This window comes from Dermacentor variabilis, chromosome 2, assembly GCF_050947875.1.
Source record: "Dermacentor variabilis isolate Ectoservices chromosome 2, ASM5094787v1, whole genome shotgun sequence".
NCBI lineage: Eukaryota > Metazoa > Arthropoda > Arachnida > Ixodida > Ixodidae > Dermacentor > Dermacentor variabilis.
Genome location: NC_134569.1, coordinates 108,760,907 through 108,781,382, shown reverse-complemented (window position 1 = coordinate 108,781,382; position 20,476 = coordinate 108,760,907). Strand labels below are relative to the sequence as shown.

At 45.3% G+C, this 20,476-nt stretch overlaps 1 protein-coding gene across 2 annotated transcripts in view; it reads left to right on the top strand.

Annotated features, from left to right (window-relative positions):
• LRP1 (LDL receptor protein 1) overlaps window positions 1-20,476 on the top strand; it is a 223,339-nt gene that overhangs the window by 6,468 nt on the left and 196,395 nt on the right. For both annotated transcript variants that reach the window (XM_075681667.1, XM_075681666.1), the window contains 3 exons: window positions 13,332-13,475; window positions 15,089-15,217; window positions 16,186-16,346. In XM_075681667.1, the coding sequence (XP_075537782.1) occupies window positions 13,332-13,475; window positions 15,089-15,217; window positions 16,186-16,346 (434 nt within the window). The remainder of the gene's footprint in view (window positions 1-13,331; window positions 13,476-15,088; window positions 15,218-16,185; window positions 16,347-20,476) is intronic.

Here is a 20,476-nt window from a genome sequence, read left to right as displayed (position 1 = left end):
GTTCCATGTGCTTTTGAAAATGCTTGTATGAACCATCAGCAAAAAAATAAGGGATCTAAAATGCCATCCTGCGGTAACACACTTGGCAGCCTGGTGCATGAAACCATTGCAGGAAATGCTGTAATTTTGTAGAACCAGGTCTGCATGATAAATTCCTGGTGCGGTGGCCTTAATCCTTTATAAGTACAGGTAAAAACCCATTTCACTTCACAAATCTTGCAATCCCAAAATTATAAGAACTGTAAGGGAATGCAAAAATTTCTTACAAGGAAATTTGAAAGCCATAAATTTATTTTCTTTCTTAGCTTTACATGTTGTAGACATTACATGATCTGCGTATTTGAGCTATATTATATGTTTTGGTTTAAAATTCTTCCATATCACTGTCTTCAAATGCAGTATAAGCAACCTTTGGAGTAATGGCATAATTTAACCTCTTATATCTGTGATCGTCCCTTGTATAATGCACTGTGATTTACCAATTTATGCAAGACCAGCTAGCCTGAATTTCCATTTTAGTGCAGTTCAACAGAGTTTTGAGTGGTGTACACATTTAATATACAAAGGTTGTGCTTGGTGGCCGAGAAAATAATAAACTAAAACAAGGGTATTTGCAATAGATGAGCATTAATCATCAAGAATGTATATCAGGCCCCATTCTTAAAAGGAACCTGCAGACTGTAATAAAGTGAACATAACATCAGCACAGGCCGGCCGGACAGGCTGCCATTGGAATCTGAACCTGGCAACTTTTAACACTAGAATGTTATCTAACGAGGAGAGTCTGGCAGTGCTATTGGAGGAATTAGAGGGCAGTAAATGGGATATATAAGGCTCAGTGGAGTTAGGAGGACAAAAGAAGCATATACAGTGCTAAAAAGCAGGCACGTCCTGTGCTATCGGGGCTTAGCGGAGAGACGAGAACTAGGAGTCGGATTCCTGAATCATAAGGATATAGCTGGTAACATACAGGAACTCTATAGCATTAATGAGAGGGTGGCAGGTCTTGTTGTGAAGCTTAATAAGAGGCACAAATTGAAGGTCGTACAGGTCTACGCCCCTACATCCACTCATGATGACCAGGAAGTCGATTGCTTCTATGAAGACATGGAATCGGCGATGGGTAAAGTCAAAACAAAATACACTATACTGATGGGCGACTTCAATGCCAGGGTAAGCAAGAAGCAGGCTGGAGACAAGTCACTGGGGGAATATGGCATAGGCTCTAGGAATAACAGGGGAGAGTTATTAGTAGAGTTTGCAGAACAGAATAATATGCGGATAATGAATACCTTCTTCCGCAAGCGGGATAGCCGGAAGTGGATGGGTGGAGGAGCCCGAATGGCGAGACTAGAACTGAAATACACTTTATACTCTGCGCTAACGCTGGCATCATACAAGATGTGGACGTGCTCGCCACAGTGTGCTGCAGTGACCATAGGATGGTAAGAACTCGAATTAGCCTAGACTTAAGGAGCGAACGAAAGAAACCAGCACATAAGAAGCCGATCATTGGGTTAGTGGAAAGAGGGAAAATAGAGGAATTCCGGATCAAGCTACAGATCAGGTATTCGGCTTTCACTCAGGAAGAAGACCTTAGTGTTGAAGATATGAACAATAATCTTATGGGCATCATTAAGGAGTGTGCAATAGAAGCCGGTGGTAACTCCGTTAGACAGTATGCCAGTCAGCTATCGCAGGAATGAAAGCCTCTAACCCTACAGCTAGAATAGAACTGGCAGAACTTTCCAAGTGAATCAACAAGCTTAAAACAGCTGACATAAGGATGTATAATATGGATAGAATTGAACATGCTCTCAGGAACGGAGAAAGCATAAAAGCAGCGAAGAAGAAACTAGGAATAGGCAAGAATCAGATGTATGCGTTAAGAGACAAAGCCGGCAGTATCATTACTAATATGGATGAGATAGTTCAAGTGGCTGAGCAGTTCTATAGAGATTTGTAAGTACCAGTGGCACCCACGACGATAATGGAAGAGAGAATAGTCTAGAGGAATTTGAAATCTCACAAGTAACGCCGGAAGAAGTAAAGAAAGCCTTGGAAGCTATGCAAAAGGGGAAGGCAGCTGGGGATGATCAGGCAAAAACAGATTTGTTGAAGGATGGTGGGCAGATCGTACTAGAAAAACTGGCCACCCTCTATATGCAATGCCTCATCACTTCGAGCATACCGGAATCTTGGAAGAACGCTAACATAATCCTAATTCATAAGAAAGGGGGTGCCAAGGACTTGAAAAATTATAGGCCGATCAGCTTATTGTCCGTTGCCTACAAAGTGTTTACTAAGGTAATCATAAATAGAATCAGGAACACCTTGGACTTCCGTCAACCAAAGGATCAGGCAGGATTCTGTAAAGGCTACTTAACAATAGACCATATTCACACTATCAATCAGGTGATAGAGAAATGTGCGGAATATAATCAACCCTTATATATAGCTTTCATTGATTACGAGAAAGCGTTTGATTCAGTCGAAACCTCAGCAGTCGTGGAGGCATTACGGAATCAGGGTGTAGACGAGCCGTATGTAAAGATACTGAAAGAAATCTGTAGCGGCTCCACAGCCACCATAGTCCTCTATAAAGAAAGCAATGAAATCCCTATAAAGAAGGGCATCAGGCAGGGAGATCTGCTCTCTCCAGTACTATTCACAGCGTGTTTACAGGAGGTATTCAGAGACCTGGATTGGGAAGAATTGGGGATAAGAGTTAATGGAGAATACCTCAGTAACTTGTGATTCGCTGATGATATTGATATTGACTTTTTTGGTAACTCAGGGGACCAATTGCAATGCATGCTCCCTCACCTGGAGAGGCAAAGCAGAAGGGTGGGTCTAAAAATTAATCTGCAGAAAACTAAAGTAATGTTTAACAGTCTCTGAAGAGAACAGCAGTTTACGATAGGTAGCAAGGCACTGGAAGTGGTAAGGGAATGCATCTACTTAGGGCAGGTAGTGACGGCGGATCCAGATCATGAGACTGAAATAATCAGAAGAAGAATAATGGGCTGGTGTGGTGAGAATGCCAGGCATTCTCAGATCATGAACAGCCGGTCCCTCAAGAGAAAAGTGTATAACAGCTGTGTCTTACGAGTACTCGCGTACGGGGCAGAAACCTAGAGGCTTACGAAAAGGGTTCTACTTAAATTGAGGACGACGCAATGAGCTATGGAAAGAAGAATGATAGGTGTAACATTAAGGGATAAGAAAAGAGCAGATTGGGTGAGGGAACAAACGCAAGTTAATGACATCTTAGTTGAAATCAAGAAAAAGAAATGGGGGGCACGGGCAGGACATGTAATGAGGAGGGAAGATAACCGATGGTCATTAAGGGTTACGGACTGGATTCCAAGGGAAGGGAAGCATAGCAGGGGACGACAGAAAGTTAGGTGGGCGGATGAGATTAAGAAGTTTGCAGGGACAACATGGCCACAATTAGTACATGACCGGGGTAGTTGGAGAAGTATGGGAGATGCCTTTTCCCTGCAGTGGGCATAACCATGCTGATGATGATAACGAACATCAACACTTCTCCAACTTTAAGCCCCAGCCTCAAGTAACCAGTTTCTGATGAATTTTTGGTGTTGGCACAGGCTGGCGTATTCGTCAAAAGCAATGCGACACTGGGGGTGACACTTGCTCGAAGCTGAAGTCTTGCCATGCCAGATGATAGGGATGACACCCAAAGTGGCTAGCAAAGCAGGAAAACTGTCCGCCTCTGAAAATCCGTTGGAAAGTTGTTCCCTGTGGCTGGGCCTTCGTTTTTAAAGAGGCTGTCGTATGAAGCTTCAGGCTGGCATCTGTGCATATGATTATATGGCCTGTAAGCCTTCACATCATAGCTTAGCTACCCACAGGGGTGGCTTTGTGGCTATGGCGTTCTGCTGCTGAGCACAAGGTTGCGGGTTCAATTCGTACTCACAGCAGCTGTACTTCGATGAGGGTGAAAAAAAAAAACGCTATTGGACCTGATTTAGGCACATAATAAGAACCTTAGATGGTTGAAATTAATCTGGAGCTTTCTGCTATGGCATACCTAATAATCCAATATGCAGTTTTGGAACATTAAACTGCACATGTAGGTTTTAGTTTTATTTATAACTCAGGCTGTGGTCATTAAGTGTGAACTAGGTCTTCCCTCTTAGTGGATTGTATTGTAGCTGCAGGAGTGTGAATGCAAGATGTAATTTCTATGAGCCTTTTTGCCACACAACAGATCTAAACCCGACACAAAGCTCCAAAAACCATGGAATTGAGCAGCTGTGAATGTACATAATGCGGTCACCTTGCAAAAAGAAAAAAAGAAAGAGCGATGATTACGATACTCCCTAATGCGAAATTTGAGCGTAGCTCTGTTCGTGTTTTCATTTCATGATATTGTCACGAGAGGAAAAGCCAGTAAGTCAGTCCTAAGCGAATGTCCGTTTGCAGCTCGTTTTTGCAGCAGCTACCACGCACACACTTCTTCCTCCTCGACTTCCAGCGTAACTAGTGCGTGCCATTACCCCTCCCTCCAAAAAAAAATTAGATAAAGAAATAAATAAAGTTGGGGAGATGTTAAATGCCACAAGGAAAAAATAGAAGAAATGAGAAAGGCAACGGACGTGACGACAGGGGCCGCATCACAAAGCGTGTGGAGGAGAGTCAGCGCGAATGGTAGGGCTTCATCCTGGTAACGTGAACAATGTCAGAGGAACGTGGTCTACGGGAGTGGTGCGAAGTGTCGGCTGGAATAACTTCGTAGTTGACAGGACTTAGACGACGCAAAACTATGTAGGGTCCAAAGTATCGGCGCAATAATTTTTCTGACCGGCCTCGTTGACGTATAGGGGTCCAAACCCATACAAGATCTCCCGGGTTGTATGTGACGTCTCGATGGCATCTGTTATATCGACGAGCATCTTGACTTTGTCGGGATAGAATTCGTTGCCGCGCAAGGTGCCGCGCTGCTTCGGCACGCTGAACAAAGGCGTCTGTATCTGGCGCGGTACGTTGAGACGAAGTTGGTAGGAGCATCACGTCGAGCATAGTGGTGACGTTGCGTCCGTAAACCAGACGAAAAGGAGGAAACCCGGTGGTTTCTTGTAGGGCAGTGTTGTACGCGAATGTCACATACGGGAGCAGTTCGTCCCAATTTTTATGATCCGTGGCAACATACATGGAAAGCATATCCGCAATCGTTTTGTTGAGACGCTCAGTTAAACCGTTAGTCTGCGGGTGATACGCAGTTGCCGTACGGTGCGTTGTTCCGCTCAGCTGCAGAATATCTCGGACCAACTGGGCAGTGAAGGCCGTACCACGGTCTGTGATGACGACAGCGGGAGCACCATGTCGAAGGACGACATTTTTGATAAAGAAGTTAGCAACATCTGAAGCAGTAGCTCGCTGAACGGCTTGTGTTTCGCAGTATCGAGTGAGGTAATCGGTGGCGACAACGATCCAGCGGTTATCAGCCGAAGACTTGGGAAATGGGCCGAGTAAATCCATCCCGACTTGTTCAAAAGGTGAACAAGGAGGTCGGACAGGCTGAAGCAGACCGGCTGGTTTCAGTGGTGGAACTTTGCGACGCTGGCAATCTCGACAACTTCGGACGTACTGCTTCACGGTTTTTGTGAGTTTTCGCCAATAGTACTTCTGCTTGATCCTCGCGAGAGTACGCGTGAAACCGAGATGCCCGGACGTTGGTTCGTCGTGGCATGCACGTAGAACGTCGTCGCGGAGAGTAGCGGGAACAACGAGCAGGAAAACGGCTGCCGTAGGGTGAAAGTTCCGCTTGTATAGGATGTCGCCACGTAGGCAGAAAGAGGACAAGTGACGCGCGAACTGCCGTGGGGGTTGTGGTCGGCTTCCTTCAAGGTATTCAATCAAGGGCTGGAGCTCGGAATCTTGGCGTTGCTGTTGAGCAAGGTTTAAAGACGGAAGAGTACAAAGAAAACCAGAATCGTCGTCAGTATCTAGTGGTGCGGGTTCGACGGGGGCGCGGGAGAGACAGTCGGCGTCCGTGTGTTTCTGGCCAGACTTATAGACGATGGTCACATCAAATTCCTGTAACCGAAGGCTCCATCTTGCGAGACGGCCTGAAGGATCTTTGAGATTCGCCAGCCAGCAGAGAGAGTGGTGGTCGCTGACGACACGGAAGGGGCGTCCGTACAGGTATGGGCGGAACTTCTGGATAGCCCATATGACTGCCAGACATTCCTTTTCAGTTGCTGAGTAGTTTTTTTCAGCAGCAGACAAGGTTCGGCTGGCATACGCAATAACGCGCTCAACACCAGCTTGAAACTGTACGAGTGTCGCTCCGAGACCAACGTTACTAGCATCAGTATGCACTTCTGTGTCAGCCTCGGTGTCAAAGTGACCAAGGATCGGTGGTGTCTGAAGACGTCGCTGAAGGTCGTGGAAGGCGTCGGATTGTGCCGGGCCCCAAACAAATGTGACGTCGTTCTTGATGAGTCGTTGCAAAGGTTCGGCAATTTGACAAAAATTGGGTACAAAACGGCGGTAATACGCGCAAAGCCCTAAAAATCGGCGGACATCGTGTTTTGTCTTCGGTATCGGAAACAGAGCAACTGCCATGGCTTTGTCAGGGTCAGGGCGCACACCGGTGCTGCTGACAATATGACCTAGAAATTTGAGCTCCTCGTAGCCAAAGTGACATTTTTCGAGCTTCAGGGAGAGGCCGGCGGTGCGGATAGCTTGAAGAACCGCCTCAAGCCGCTGGATGTGTTGTTCAAACGTGGTGGAAAAAACAACTATATCATCTAAGTAGACTAAACACGAGTTCCACTTGAGGTCAGATAAAACTGTGTCCATCATGCGTTGCAATGTGGCCGGAGCGGAACACAATCCAAAAGGGAGGACCTTAAATTGATAGAGGCCGTCGGGTGTTATAAACGCCGTTTTTTCCTGGTCCCGTTCGTCAACTTCAATTTGCCAGTACCCACTACGCAGATCCATTGAAGAAAAGTAACGGGCATGTCGCAGGCGATCCAAGGAGTCATCAATTCGAGGAAGTGGGTAAACGTCTTTTTTTCGTGACCTTGTTCAGTTTGCGATAATCGACACAGAATCGTAGTGAACCGTCTTTCTTTTTAACTAATACAACAGGTGAAGCCCAAGGACTTGTCGATGGTTGAATGACATCATCGTGGAGCATTTGTTTAACTTGATGACGAATAGCATCCTGTTCTCTCTGCGACACGCGATATGCGTGTTGGCGAACAGGTTGGACGGTCGGTTCAGTGATGATTCTGTGTTTGATTAAAGGAGTCTGTTTGACCTTCGACGTGGTGGCGAAACAGTCGCTAAATGACGATAGCAGAGTGAGGAGCCTCTCCTTCTCGTTTTGGTCCAGCTGAGGGTTGACGTTGATGTGCCTAGTCAAGTCCACATCGCTGGGTTCCGGAATCGAGATTGTCGTTACCGAAGCACAGGCGTTGGACTCGAGCACCGTTTCGAAGTAGGCCATGGTGGTATGCCTCGCAAAGTGCTTGTATTCGCCACTGAAGTTGGTGACTAGAATCGTGGTTTGCCTATGTTGGAGCTCTACGAGACCTCGTGCGACGCCGACTCCACGATCCAGCAATATGGTGAGGTTACCTTCGGCGATGCCTATTCCTAGTTGGTCTTGGGGGCATTCAACGAGGACGAAGATGCTACTTCGAGGCGGTAACGTCACGCAGTCATCAACCACGCGTAAAGCCGCGCGGTGATGTTCATCGTCCACACTCGAATCCGAAGAAACATGGTTAGAAAAAGTCACGGACAAGTCACGAAGGTTAATGAGCGCCCCATATTCCTGGAGAAAATCCATGCCCAGTATAACTAGCCGAGAACACTTGGGCAGCACAAGAAAAGACGCTACGAAAGTCGAAGTAGAAATGGCAAGTCTGGCGGTGCATCGTCCAATGGGTGACACAAGGTGTCCTCCGGCTGTAATCAGATGTGGGCCGTCCCACGCTGTCAGCACTTTGCGTAGCCGAGTGGCCAGTGAGGCACTCATAACCGAGTAGTCAGCTCCCGTATCTATAAGTGCAGTTACCGGATAACCGTCGATTGAAGCAGTAATAGCAGCAGAAGTTCTTTTTGCAGTTTCGAATGAAGGCGTCAGCGGTACGTCGCGAGGGGATGGCGTCGGCGGAGGATATTTGACGGTTCGCATGACAGCGGCCTCACCCCCGGAGGTCGCCGTTTTCAGTTTCCCCGGCGCGGGCTTCCACCGTTGACTCCAGCGGAATCAAAGGCAGGTCGAGCACGGTTTGGTGACGCGTACCGACGAGGTGAAGGCGACCGTGACTGTCTTCGCTGTTGGGCAAGAGGAAGCCGGTTACTTTCTAAGTATTGCTCGATCTCGTGCGGGCGTTCGCCATAGCGCGGGCAACGGGCGTCCGGATGGTATCCCCGCAGACCAATCCGTCGGTACTGGCAGTCGCGATACATGTGACCAGCCTCCCCGCAGTGATAGCACAACGGACTGTTGTCGGGGGCGCGCCATACTGCAGATTTGCGCGGACCAGGATGAAAGGGTGCTTGCGGATTCATGCGGTGGATCGGACTTGGGGAGCGTCGAGAAATCCCAGCAGGCGGCTGCGAAAAACGGCCCGTCGACGGCGCGCAAGCCCGAAGAGCATCCGCGTACGAGAACGTGGGAGGTTCGGGTCGTGTTGGTGGCGAGGGATGAACCACTTTGCCGATTTCTTCCCGAATGACATCCGTAAGAACCGCGGCACTGGGAGGTGCCGGAGCCGATGCATAGGACTTCTGCAGTTCTTCTCGAACAATTTGTCGTATTAGCTCGGTAAGGGACTCCCTGTCATCATTTGCAGGTACGAGAGAGCATGCAGCAGTCATGGTGGTCTGGCGTTCATACTGCGAGAGCCGCTGCCGAAGCATACGTTCCATGACTGTTGCCTCACGAACGAACTGAGAGACTGTTGTAGGAGGATTGCGCACGAGGCCCGCGAAAAGCTGTTCCTTTACGCCTCGCATTAACAGACGCACCTTCTTGTCTTCTGGCATTAGCGGATCGGCCCGACGGAACAATCGCGTCATGTCTTCGACGAACATGGCGACGGTTTCGTTTGGCATTTGGAACCTCGAAGACAGTGCTTGTTCGGCTCTTTCTTTCCTTTCGGGAGTGCAGAAGGCTTCGCAAAGCAGTCGGTAAAACTCCTGCCAGCTGGTAAATGAGGCTTCGTGGTTCTCATACCATACTCTCGCCGCGTCTAAAAGGGAAAAGTAGACGTTCTTCAACTTACGGCGATCGTCCCAGTCGTTAAAGGCGGCGACCCGGTCGAAATGGTCCAACCAGTCTTCGACGTCCTCAAAGGCGTCGCCATGGAACGGATTAGGCGTGCGAGGCGCGTTGAGAATGCATGGTACGGCAGCATTTGGGATCTCCTCGGTTTGGCTTGCGGTAGTTGTTGACATTTTCCTCACGGAGCTTGCCAGGGGACTGTATTGCGGTGGAAGACCTTGGAGGCGACGGCTGCTTCGATAGATTTCTGCCGTCCCCGAGGTACTGGCGCCGGTAGCTTCTGGTTCAGGACCTGTAGGCATACGATGGATGCGTACCCCGCACTTCCACCAGTTTGTCACGAGAGGAAAAGCCAGTAAGTCAGTCCTAAGCGAATGTCCGTTTGCAGCTCGTTTTTGCAGCAGCTACCACGCACACACTTCTTCCTCCTCGACTTCCAGCGTAACTAGTGCGTGCCAATATATTGGCAGGCATGGACAATCTCTCTCATGCGGCACATTGCAAACGGAGCGAAGTGGGGTGCAACAGCCTTGCTAATCGGGAGATTGCGAGAGGCAACGCATGGGTGAAATGTTGGCGTGAGTCACAACAGCCAGTGCAGACAGATTTCCGTTCATGCAGAGCTTTGTTTCCATATATGGTATTGGCGGACGCATTCGCTGCATGCCATCAATGAGCAGATGAAAGTGCGCTACTCTGGTGCCATCTTGTAATGGTCGTCGCTGCAGAGCCCGTGTTGCATGGCACTATGCTTCTTTTCTCGCGCTTTTGCCATACTCTCGTCCTCCGCTTTCCTCCTCACACTCTCTTCACTGTCGCTGTCTTTCATCCCCCGCTGCACTTCGCATTCACTCTTTCATCCTTCGCTGTGCTGCTTCGTTCAGTTATGCCGAGGGAAGCCGCTGAGGGACGCCAATGTTAAACGCAGGAACAGACGCCTAAGAGCTGCGTTCTGACATTTTGGCTGCAAAATTATGCATTTTTAGAGTAGTTGTTCTTGCATTCATCTTTAACAGCTAATGACTAGTGGAAAACATAGCTTTTCTGACAGTGCATTTACACTTTGTGCTGCATGGAAGAGCATAAATGTGGCTGTACTTAGTTTATTTTTTATTATTAATATTTAGTTTGTTGCCCTTAATCCATTACTTATAATTCATGCAAAATTTTGCTTGTTTCTGCAGGAGACCCACTTGCTAAGAGAAACGCTCTTACAGAGTGCTGGTCCAGATGCTTTGTCTCAAAAATGAGTAGATGTTTTCTTTTTATAATAACATAACAAGTTTCGCATGGTAAGTTTCCTATACAAATAAGTTGTTGGCTGAGATGTCTTGTTAAACAAGTGCCAAAAGAAGCAATCTGGTGAATTCGACTGCAGCATTCTTTCCCCGCTTTGTTTGAATCCACATTACATTGATATAAGCATGATTTAATTTTGGTAGATGGAACAAACTGATGCCATAAAACTGGCTATGACTCAACATGTTTTTCAGCTTCTTTGTAGGACAAAAATCATATGTTGAAGCTTCACACATTGTAGAATTATTGTTTCCAGGGAACACATGTGACCTGTTTGTCAGAAAGATAGAACGATTCGGGAATGGCAAGCAAATGATGCTTTCACATGACACATATATTATATGATGACCTGCTATAGAAACAATGAAAAGAAAACTATGCAGATGCAATGCACATGCTGGAATATATATGTGAAGGAGAGCTTTAGTGAAGTGATTAATTAAACGCTATTCAACTAATTCAGTGTGTATAGCTTTTCCTGCACAATGTGTAATTTCATACAATGTTTATGTTCATCCACAGCCAAGGTCACAACTTTACTGTAATCCAGTTTTTATGTTTATGCACTGTGCCACTCACAAGCTATGTTAAAATCCAAACACCAAATCAGGTGGATGCACAGTTTGAGACGACGAAATGACTATGATGGCATGACGGTGGCAGCATGACCACAAGGGAAAGATGACGACAGTATGAAGATGATGAAATGATGGCATGATGACAATGGGATAATGATGCTGGAATGGGACGACGGCATGATGACGATGCAGTGGCGATGTGGGTGTGATGGTGATGACATGACGATGACGGGATGACAATTCTGGAATAATGACAATAGTGTGACGATGATGGCATGATGACAATGGAATGACCAAGATGACATCATGATGACTGTATGACAATAGTGGCATGACGATGATGGAATGATGACAGCATGATTACAGCAGTGTTATGATGGTGGTATGACAACAACGCTGTGACGATGACTGAATGATAATGGCAACGTGATGACGGCGGCATGATGCTAACGAAATTACAATGCAGTGATTGAAGCATACTGAAGGCATTATGATGACAGTATGACAATGAAGGAATGATCCCAACAGAATGTAGGCGATGAAGACGTGTTGGTATTGGAGCTCATGTCTGCACTTATGTACATCACCCGCCGCCTCATCCTGTCTCGGTTTGCACTATATCCACATAGCCACATGGCACTATGTCCAGTTTTGGTGCTAGACAGCACTTTTGTATATATGTCCACAAGTATATCCTTAGAGATGCTGACTGACCCAGGAGAGCATACAGAAGTCAGCCATGCCTAACCCGGGAAGGTATTCAAAGAAAGCTTTGCTTCTAAGGTTACTGCAGCAGATATATGTGGGAATGGGTGTAAGGTAATAAAGATTGAAAACTAATCAGGTTTGTGCACAACCTGCCCTTCACATATGCGGAAAAAGCTCAGTGCCCTTCCACTCTATGGAGAAGGATGACCAGCGAAGCTGTGTATGTGGGCCCGTTAATGACGAACTGCAGCTCCGCTGCGGGTCGGCCCGGCATTGCAATTATCTTCTGGATTCGCCCACGTATGGGGAGTGCTTAACGCCTGCTTCACCTCCGCCACGGGTTGGCCCGGCATTGCACTATCTTCGAGATCGGCCCACGTATGGGGAGTGCCTAAAGCCTACTTCACCTCCGCCGTGGGTCGGCCCGGCATTACACTATCTCCGGGATCAGCCCACTTTTGGGAAGTTTTTTGCTTACGCCACGAAAATTTCCTGGGAAGGTGGAGGTGTACATCTTCGCTGTAGAATTACAGCTTACAAGTGAAAGTTTCTCAGTCCGTGTCAATTTTATTGACAAATAACAGAAATGCGATTATAAATTAAATTATGTGCCATTCTTTTTGTTATCTAAATAAATTAACTTCGAAAAGTGGGGAAGTACTTGATGTGGCAGTTAAGCTTCCAACATAGCATCATCCATGACTCACCGCAGCAGAATATCGCACCAAGTTCTTGGTGTTGTGGGGCTAATGTCTGACCCTGGTCTACATTCATGCATGACTCATTATAGTTATGTGACGTGCACTAAGGGGTATAGGCCAAGAATTCATGTGCATTATTACCTTTCTCCTCTTCATTCCTTCTCCCTCTTCTCATTTCTTTTTAAGCATATAATGCTTCCTCACCCTTTATGGGTTTTTGGAGAGGCAATTCACAGTCTAGGGATTGAAGGCAGCCCTAACTTAATTCAATCTGTGAAGTATTTCTTCAAGACTTGTTTTGCATTCATATGGCATACAAAGGTTGATTATTTGTGGAGAGAATGAACACCAAGCTTTCTTTTTTCGAATTTTGCACCTCACTGCAGTGCTGGCTTGTCACTATATGCCACGAATTTTGAAGCATTGCTGCGCTTGTGCTGTTTTCGTTGAGAAAAAAATGAAAGCTTTACTTTAAAAAATGAAGAAAGTAATAATAAAGTTGTATGCTTTCAACCATAGTTGCCATTCAGTCTGCTAAGCACTGTTGCTACTGGCACACAATATAAGATCAGTGGCATTGTAAAACTTACAGTGGGATTGGGCTATTCTGCACTGACGTGTCCACATATGCTCCTTTAACAGCCACTACGGAAGAATAGTTTCAGAATAACACATGTATGCTTATTGTGCTGAAATAAAGGATACAGATGAATTGCATGCTGGCACCTACCTCTATCTCTGGAATAGACTGATGATTTGTTTCTTTTGCAGCTCCCAGCACATGTGCATCAGGGCAGTTCCAGTGTGCACTATCCAGACGATGCATTCCTAAGGGCTTTGTCTGTGATCGAGAGTCGGATTGTGGCTTCACAGAAGACCTTGTCCCGGATACATCTGATGAAGATGCACGGCGCTGTAAGTTCTGGTTTCATGAGGTCCTGGGCAACTGACTTGAGCAATTTTAATCTGATGTGCTTTTGCTGAACACGTCTAGGGTCCAGCCCTATCTTTTATCTCCCATCCACATCCAGATCACACACTGCCTGCATCTTTTAGATATTTCAGCCATTGGTGCCATCATGGGAATAGGTAATGGGGAGGGAATTCTGACTTAATCTCTATGAAGTGTTTCTGTGTCTGTACATTTGCCAGATCAAATAAAAATGTGAAAGAAGTGATTTGTCACAATATTTTTGGCTTACCTGTTTGGACGATGCAAATAGCATGCCGGAAGCATTTTGCAAGACCACCCAGGTGGGACAGGATGCTAGAAAAAAAAGGAAGAAAGAAAAGAATAATTTTATTTCAAGGAGATTGAAAGTTCTGTTTAGACTCTTCAGCCAGGTTTTGTGGATGATCAGACAAAACTTGCGTTAGAAAAGGTGGTGATCACTTAATTAATCAGCTGAACTTTACTAATGAACTTTTTGATTACTGAGCTTTGGATATACATTTCATGACTGCGCCCAAACCTGTAATTCTTCAAGTACTGTTATCATAAATTCTGTTCTGTTACATTTTTGTTATGTGCTTGTGTGTTATGACATCTTTTGCCAAAGATCGCATGTCATTCATTTTACAAACAAGTGCTTTGTTCATCTTCATAGAAACATGCTGCTGGTAGGTGATATTGCAGTGCCTCGCCCTAAGCATTGGGCCTTGATGCACCCAATCTGGTAGCAGCTTATAAGCCCAAGGTTAAAGAAATAAATGTAGCTGGCCTGCATATTGACATGTGACCAGTGCTATAGGAATGGAGTCTGTCCCTTTCAATTGGGTTTGAAACACTGTTTCAGCAGTGTATACCATGAACTGAAAACATTTTTGAAGGTTCTTACAGAATAGACATCTTTGGACAACGATAGACATCAGCTTTGCAGTGTATTCCCAAATGTAGCAAGTACAAAGTTTAATTAAAACCAGTTTGAGTGTGTCTGACTGTACAGTTTTTTATTCCATAGCTTAAGGAAATAAGCGTGGGTTGGGATGAGGAAGGGGGGCAGAGCAGAAGGAGGGATTGGGTGGTATGAGTGGGCTGTGAAGCTGTTATGGGGATTTTTGTGGGAATCTAATAAGAGTCTAGCAGCTGATTTGTGCATCAGCATTCTGAAGTAGTGTTTATAATTTGATACAAGCAGAAGTATCGACACCCTCAAGACATATTCATGCAGCGCAGGAAGAGATTTGCATTCGGTCTCACACATGCTGGAGCTGGATGTAAAAGTCAGATGCATTTATATATCACAAAAAAAAAGGGATAATTTGGCAAATTGACTTTGACATTATTGGCTGAAAGTGCAACGGCTTGTGATAGCGGCAAAGCAAAGGAGCACCCTGGGTCACCGTTCCATGCCTCTATTCTGTCTCTGTCCTGTATCTTTATTGCAGTACAAATGTTGCATTTCAAGTACCGGGGTAAAGACTTGTGATGAAAAGCAAGCCTTGTTTAACTACACTGCAGTATAGGCGCAACCTGCCTACCTTTTATGGTCATGTAGTCAAGCTGTGTTATGTTCTTTTGGGGCCAGGTCACCTAGGAAACAGCTGTCCGCAGAACTACTTTCGGTGCCATGATGGCATCACATGCCGGCGAATAGCTGTGCTGTGTGATGGCCACAACGACTGCCCAGATTTCTCTGATGAAGGCCCTTTCTGTTGTGAGTAATTTTTCAGAATTACGCTGTTGGCAGGCATTAAGATCTGTTGCTTCCGTTTACTAATGTGAACTGTTGGTTATGACGGGCCACCCATACAGGTATGACAAGTTAACCACCTGTGAACCGCATGAGTACAGTCAAACGTCATTATAACAAAGAAGCATCCCACACGAAAGTGCCTTCGTTATATCTGATATTCGTTATAAGCATATATTAGTTACATGCTGATATCAACTAGATATATTTTAGATTTACTTTGTTATATCCATTAATTCGTTATGTCTGTGTTTGTTGTATCCTGGTTCGACTGTACTCTGCTCATGCTGGCTGTTCCATAAATGGTGCAGATATACATGACTCTTCCAGCCGGCGTTCTTACTTATGGAACACTCAGTGTAACAATGTGTGAGAATATATTTAGGATTTTCTTTTTCTTGATCTTTTTAGGCTTCTATCAGGCTTCATTGGACGTTGATTCATTTGCTATTTTTAGATTCAGCGCCTTGGGCCTTATCCTTATGCTACCACAATTTACAAATTTTAGAAGACTTGGTTCGTGGAGTACTAGTATTTACCACCTAAATTCACGACAAGTGTGCACTACAGTTACACTGCTGTTGTAGGGGTTAACCAGTTTGAAACACTAAACAAATAGAAGATACAGTGAAGAAGAAGCCATTAAGTTGAAGTGTTTTGATGTGATGAATGCACCTTCAGATGAAATGACTGAGAAGTATAATGGTATCTGAGGGGCCCGTTATGAAACACAAATTCTATGTGACAGTTCATTGTTTGTTTGTATGTTTGCAACTTCTGAAGGAAGGATACATTGAGTATGGGTGCTCTTTGTGAAAGAACTTGCCTTGTGTCAGTTTGGTCATCAAAGTGCTAGCATGCTGGAAAGACAGTTCACGATAAAAAAAAGTTAAGTTTAAAGTCACGTTTCTTCCTGCCTTTTAACACTGCAGCAGAGACAGCTCAATGTGCGAACGCCTCGTGTGATCATGGTTGCAAGCCGGGACCCCAGGGTCCTGTCTGCTTCTGCAAGAAGGGCATGGAGCCCCACCGGGAGATGCCTTCGTTGTGTGTTGATGCGGACCCTTGCAGTGTTCCTGGCACCTGCGACCAGGTAATTGCTTATTGGGTTTACTTTATCCACTGTGGAAATCTCCGTGACTTACTGCGTCTTCGTGTGGAGACACAGCTTGCTTCTCTTTGCTTCACAAAGTGGGAGCAAGGATACAAAAGAAAACTCAGCACTCCCATGTGAACTCTCAGTGCAGTCACAGCAATATGTGCAGTACCTTGTCAAAGCCCTATTTATGCTCAGGTTTTGTAGTACACCTCTGATGGCCTTGTAACAACATCACAATTAATATTCATGTACCTCGCAACATCACTGCACCTTGGCACCACCAACTGGGGTGGCTAGTTGGTATCGAAAAGCCTACTACAGTTACCAACTAATTCGGACTTAAGGACGACCGCCTAGAGGTCAAAATAATCGCAATCCTGAAATACTGGATGCGCCGGAAAATAAGTGGCTTTGTTCCACAAATGGCCAAAATAAAATGTACTATATCCTTGGATCCTCATTTTTGGGGACCCTTTAATTTCGCGTGACTAGCGCAAGATGCATCAGCATGTACGAGCAATGGCATTCTTGGCATAGAGCTAAGCACGCCATCTTGTATCAGTATGGAAATGCTGCCACCTGTTGGATGCATCTGGTGTTAGTCGCTGGAAGTATCATGAACATGAAGGTATCTTCAAAAGTAATTGTCTAAAAATACGGCCCAAAGTAGTCAGCTCATTGCTTTAAAGCATACGCTTGCCTTTGGCCTAGACATTCCGTGGCCACGGTTTTCTAGTAGTGCCTTTTACGCAATTTCTTTTCACGCTTTTCGCCCTTCATCGATGGCCAGAGGGACGCTCCACATAGGTCATCAACGGGAGCAGTTGGGCATGAACAGTGGATAAGATGGCATAGAACTGAGCGGAAGGCATCGCTACAAAATTGAAGCCCTTATCTCAACCATTTCCATGCTGTTGCTACAGATAGATGAAAGTACAGTCAATACATGCGTGAAATAGCCACCAGCGACTACTAGACCGACTGGGCTTCACTAGTTTTGGTTACGAGGTTTATAGGTTTTGGTCGCGGCAATCCATCAAAGCAAAAATATCGCTATTTCCGCTCAACTCTGGGGTCAAATTAGGGCATGGTCGTGCATTCAGAGTCCAAATTATCACACGATGCGTTGTAAGGTGTCTGAAGTTATGGTTGTCAGTATACATTGAATCTATGGGGCTAGAGATGGTGCCGCGGAGCGGTCCAAATGATCAAGCATGTCTGAATTATCGGACGGTGTACATAATTTCAAGCTTCTCCTTTGCTTGGCAACATCACTTTACACTTTCATTTCAATCCAGGGAAGAGTGAATAGCAGCTGTTGCTGTTAGATGGTGGAAAACAAGAAAAAGCTAAATTCGTCGCTTTCTGTGATTGAGATGTAGTAACCATGTAAGTTGGTACTACATGCATTGGCCTGTTTACTTTGAACACAAATTATGCTGGTGGGAACAAGGGTATGTGAGAATTGTCAAAGCCAGAATTTTAAAGTCCTGTGTACCACTTTCGAGAGCGTTCATACGCTGCTCATGGACACACTGTGTTATCGGGCGTGAAGGAGGAGAACTATATTTTTGTTTTCTAAGCAGTTCACTTTTTTTCCTCCAGGCAGTGATATTTGAATGGGCTACGAAGTTTCGCGATCGTCAAAATAGAAAGCAAAAATGGCCGCCCGCTATCGAAGGTTTGAAATGCCTCTTTCGAGACCTTCCGCACGCTGACGGATACACTATGGCATAGGATGTGAAGTGGGAGAACTATATTTTTGTTTTGTAAGCAGTTCACTTTTTCCCTGCCAGGCGTTATATTTTTAACGCACTCCAATGTTTCGCGATCGTCAAATTAGAACGTAAAAATGGCCGCCTTAGGGAGCAGTGTGCATGCGTTGAAAGATTGCAGATCTCGCAGTTCAGCTGCGTCTGTGTCTGATTTTATCGATGGATCAAGCAGCAGAGGGTCTGAGGATGCTGCCTTTTCGTTGGACTTTGATTCTTAGAGTGACGACAATGCAAGCCAGCCTGGAACATCAGCGGCAGCAGCACGGCACACCAAACTGTAGTGCTTGCAGTAAGATTTTCGTAGTGAAATACCTGTTTCATGAAAAATTTCCATTTTTTTTTGGAGATAGTGCCTTTTATACGGCAACACATTTTGTATATTTCAGAATTTTTTTTATCATGCCAGGGTTAGCGCACAGTGTGAAGTCCATTGCATTTCTAGTCTCGCCATTCAGGCTCCTCCACGTCCACTATCGTTTATCCCACTTGCGGAAGAAGGTATTCATTATTCGCATATTATTCCGGGCTGCAAACTCTACTAGTAAATGGCATCATACAAGATGTGGACATGCCCAGCAAGGTTCGCTGCAGTGACCATAGGATGGTAAGATCTCGAATTAGCCTAGACTTGAGAAGGGAACGGAAGAAACTGGTACATAAGAAGCTGATCAATGGGTTACCGGTAAGAGGGAAAATAGAGGAATTCCGGACCAAGCTACAGAACAGCTATTCTGCTTTAACTCAGGAAGAGGACCTTAGTTTTGAAGCAATGTATGACAATCTTATGGGCATCATTAAGGAGTGTGCAATAGAAGTCCATAATAACTTCGTTAGACAGGATACTGGTAAGCTATCGCAAGAGCCGAAAGATCTGATTAAGAAACGCAAATGTATGAAAGCCTCTAACCCTACAGCTGGAACAGAACTGGCAGAACTTTCCAAGTTAATCAACAAGGGTAAGATAGCTGACATAAGGAAGTATAATATGGGTAGAATTGAGCATGCCCTCAGGAATGGAGGAGGCCTAAAAGCAGTGAAGAAGAAACTAGGAATAGGCAAGAATCAGATGTATGCGTTACGAAACAAAGCCAGCAATATCATTACTAATATGGATAAGATAGTTCAAGTGGCTGAGGAGTTCTATAGAGATTTATGCAGTACCAATGGCACCCACGATGATAATGGAAGAGGGAATAGTCTAGAGGAATTTGACATCCCACAAGTAACGCCGGAAGAAGTAAAGAAAGCCTTGGGAGCTATGCAAAGGGGGAAGGCAGCTGGAGAGGATCAGTTAACAGCAGATTTATTGAAGGATGGTGGGCAGATTGTTCTAGAAAAACTGGCTACCCTGTATACGCAATGCCTCATGACCTCGAGCGTATGGGAATCTCGGAAGAACGCTAACATAATCCGAATCCATAAGAAAGGGGACGCCAAAGACTAGAAAAATTATAGACCAATCAGCTTACTGTCCGTTGCCTGCAAAGTATTCACTAAGGTAATCGCAAATAGAATCAGGAACACCTTAGCCTTCTGTCAACCAAAGGACCAGGCAGGATTCCGTAAAGGCTACTCAACAATAAACCATATTCACACTATCAATCAGCTGATAGAGAAATGTGCTGAATATAACCAACCTTTATATATAGCCTTCATTGATTACGAGAAAGCGTTTGATTCAGTCGAAACCTCAGCTGTCATGGAGGTATTACGAAATCGGGGTGTAGACGAGCCGTATGTAAAAATACTGAAAGATATCTATAGCGGCTCCAGAGCCACCGTAGTCCTCCATAAAGAAAGCAACAAAATCCGAATAAAGAAAGGTGTCAGGCATCTCTCCAATGCTATTCACAGCGTGCTTACAGGAATTATTTAGAGAGCTGGATTGGGAAGAATTGGGAATAAGATTTAATGGAGAATACCTTAGCAACTTGCAATTTGCTGACAATATTGCCTTGCTAGTAACTCAGGGGACCAATTGCAATGCATGCTCCCTGACCTGGAGAGGCAAAGCAGAAAGGTGGTTCTAAAAATTAATCTGCAGAAAACTAAAGTAATGTTTAACAGTCTCGGAAGAGAACAGCGGTTTACGATAGGTAGTGAGGCACTGGAAGTGGTAAGGGAATACATCTACTTAGGGCAGGTAGTGACGGCGGATCCAGATCATGAGACTGAAATAATCAGAAGAATAAGAATGGGTTGGGGTGCGTTTGGCAGGCATTGTTAGATCATGAACAGCAGGTTGCCATTATCCCTCAAGAGAAACGTGTATAACACCTGTATCTTAGCAGTACTCACCTGTGAGGCAGCAATCTAGAGGCTTGCGAAAAGGGTTCTATTTAAATTGAG